We start from the raw sequence: 2867 nt of genomic DNA, 5'->3' as shown, positions 1-2867 counted from the left end.
TTGGTTGTATTTTCTAATACATTTTTTTCCTTTTGGAATTTTTGAACATCTTTGGTTGTAATGGATATTCATGGATTTTTTGAATATTATAAGGGTAAAATGAGAAATATATAAAATAGGGTACACAATATAGAGTTGTTAGATAGTGGTCAAACAAACATGATTTTAAGAGAGATTATATAGTGATATTTATATAGATATAGAGGTAAACCTCTATATAGAACACTCTACCTATATAGAGGAAAAAACAAACGTGTTGTAAGTCATCTAATTTTGGGCAGAGGGAGTACTATATCAGTGGAGTACCTTATCTACTAAATACAAAAGAGGACACCTCTATAAATTCATGGCGAACGGTTTCCATTAAATATCGGTATAGCTATTACTAATAACAAACATTTACCAAAGAAAAAATGGAGGCAATTACCATGGAAGCTATCATTCCAAAGGTAACCCTAAATTCAGGAGACAATTCTAGTAGGCAATTACCTATGCCAGTAATAGGTTTTGGCACAGCGGCATCTCCAATGGCCGATCACGAAACAACAAAAGCTGCCATCCTAGTAGGAATAGAAGCTGGTTACCGTCATTTTGATACCGCAGCTGCATACCAAACCGAGAAGGCTGTTGGTGAAGCCATAGTTGAAGCTATAAACCTGGGTTTCATAAAATCTCGAGCCGAAGTTTTCATTACCACCAAGTTATGGTGTCGAAGTTGCGAACGGAGCCTCGTTGTACCTTCTCTTAAGAATAGCCTCCAGTAAGTAAAAAAAAGTTTCAGCTTGTTCTTAGCCTTTTTGGTCTTGAGTTGCAGAATTTGCAGCTTGTTCTCCCTGCATTTTTAACGTGTTTTTCGCTTTTGTGCAGTGTAGGAACTTACAAACGGATTATGTCAATCTTTTCCTCATACACTGGCCGGTGAGACTAAGTCATGACGCAGGACGACCTCCAATCACAAGGGAACAGATTCTTGCATTTGATGCCAAATCAGTTTGGGAGGAAATGGAAGAATGTCATGAACTCGGACTCGCCAAAAACATCGGTGTCAGTAACTTTTCATCGAAGAAGCTCGAAGAATTACTAGCTACTGCAAAAATTCCGCCAGCGGTCGACCAAGTAATTAAGCAAATTTTATTTTCCTGTTGCGATTAACCATAACAATTTCATCATTAGTTATAAGTTTGATTTTTTGATTGAAAAGGTTGAACTTAGCCCAACTTGGCATCAGAAGAATTTGGTCCAGTATTGCAAGGAAAAGGGTATTCATGTGACAGCTTATTCGGCTTTAGGGGCTAATGGAACAAGCTGGGGAAATAATCGAGTGGTTGAGAATGACATTTTGGGGGAAATTGCGAAGGCTCGTGGAAAAACAACAGCGCAGGTACGACGCATTTTTATCATTTTGTTTTTGTTTTCGTACGATTTTGTGTTAGAGGAGTTATCAAATTCCACGGAATAAAAAGCAATACAATACAATCAGACTGAATCCACCTGGATAGTATTCCCTGCAGCCACTTAGATTTTCGACATAAAGTTGGCTTTTGAGTGAGAATCTGATCATATCACAGCAATACCAAGTTAAATACTGTTTTGTGTTGTCCACGTTAATCTATACTGGATCGTATGAATTCCGACTAATATAAAAAAATCATTGGTATGCCATATTTTTCTCACACGCAAATTAATTTAGAATTCAGCGTTGAAACATAGGAAGTGGATAGTTTGTCTTTGTCAAGACTCAAGACACTCGGGAGTTGAGTTTGATTTGCAATTGAAATCTTATGAACAAATTCTTTGAAATTATTATGCAGATTGCATTGAGATGGGTATACGAGCTAGGTGTGAGCATGGTGGTAAAGAGTTTTAACAAACAAAGGATGACCCAAAACGTTCAAATCTTTGACTTTGAGTTGACTGAAGAAGAATCAAACAAAATTAGCCAACTCCCGCAACACAAAGGTGTAAGCTTATCTGCAGTATATGGTGACCATGACATACTCAAGGAGATGGAAGCTGAGCTCTGATTTCTTCTACACAACTGCTTGCTTGATTCCATTGTAGTGCACTACTCCCTCCGTTTCTAGAAAAGTGTTACTTTCATTTTTTTCATTTCATCCTAAAAATAGACCAAATTGAAAAAGTGAAAGTAACACTTTTCCAGAAACGGAAATAGTATTTAATTTTCCTTGTTGTTTTTGTTCTTCTTGTTGTTTTTAATCTTTGTTAGCTAGACTCGGAGAAGGTTGTTGTTTGGTAGCCAAATAAAGGATCAATCGTGTATGTTGTTCAATAATAGCAAACATATTTTCCTCCCAAATCATCCTCTCCACTCCCACCAAAATCTCATTCCTTCCCTAAACTCTTGGTTATTAGTAACGTTGGTCATTTTTTAAACTAACGTAAACCTTAGTATACTTTTCTGTACCCATAGTGGGGCAAATCTTATGGTTTATTATACCCATAGGAATTGGCCTTAATAGGTTCGATTTATTAAAATATGGTTTATTATACCCATATTTAGATCGTTAGTTTCTAAAGAATTTTTATTATCAAACCATTTTTTGATCGAACTTTGGAGATTTTGGTGAAGACTTAGAGAATGTTGAAGGGATGCTGACACTCCAAACCATATTGCTCTAGCATAGTTGCACTGCATCAGAAGATACTCTGTGGTTTCTTCTTGCTGGTTGCACATGAGGAATATTTTAGTTATATCTTTGACAAATTCTCCCATTTTGGCATTCACATGAAGAATGTTATGAGAACACTTACATAAAAACATCTGAATCTTGTGCGGAAGTTGAGTATGCCACATATTGAGCCATCCCTGTTATGTCAGCTGATTCTCTTGATTATTGCTTAGACGT

General features: G+C 36.5%; 1 protein-coding gene across 1 annotated transcript; it reads left to right on the top strand.

The window, feature by feature from the left end:
- Positions 1-413: 413 nt before the first annotated feature.
- On the top strand, positions 414-2304 carry LOC113360647 (D-galacturonate reductase-like). Its single transcript, XM_026604133.1, has 4 exons — positions 414-760; positions 873-1116; positions 1202-1381; positions 1812-2304. Exons 1-4 carry the CDS (start codon positions 414-416, stop codon positions 2022-2024), a joined length of 984 nt encoding a protein of 327 aa, XP_026459918.1. The 3' UTR covers positions 2025-2304.
- Positions 2305-2867: the final 563 nt, after the last annotated feature.

Source organism: Papaver somniferum, chromosome 3, assembly GCF_003573695.1.
Source record: "Papaver somniferum cultivar HN1 chromosome 3, ASM357369v1, whole genome shotgun sequence".
Classification (NCBI taxonomy): Eukaryota; Viridiplantae; Streptophyta; class Magnoliopsida; order Ranunculales; family Papaveraceae; genus Papaver; species Papaver somniferum.
The sequence above is the reverse complement of the archived record's forward strand: the minus strand, read 5'-3'. Positions and strand labels throughout refer to the sequence as shown.

Excerpts from the sequence above, each read along its gene's own strand:
- LOC113360647 (XM_026604133.1), top strand. The coding sequence starts at position 414 with ATGGAGGCAATTACCATGGAAGCTATCATTCCAAAGGTAACCCTAAAT. Across the intron at positions 1,117-1,201 it reads TTCCGCCAGCGGTCGACCAA|GTTGAACTTAGCCCAACTTG; the intron begins GTAATTAAGCAA and ends TTGATTGAAAAG. Across the intron at positions 1,382-1,811 it reads GTGGAAAAACAACAGCGCAG|ATTGCATTGAGATGGGTATA; the intron begins GTACGACGCATT and ends ATTATTATGCAG.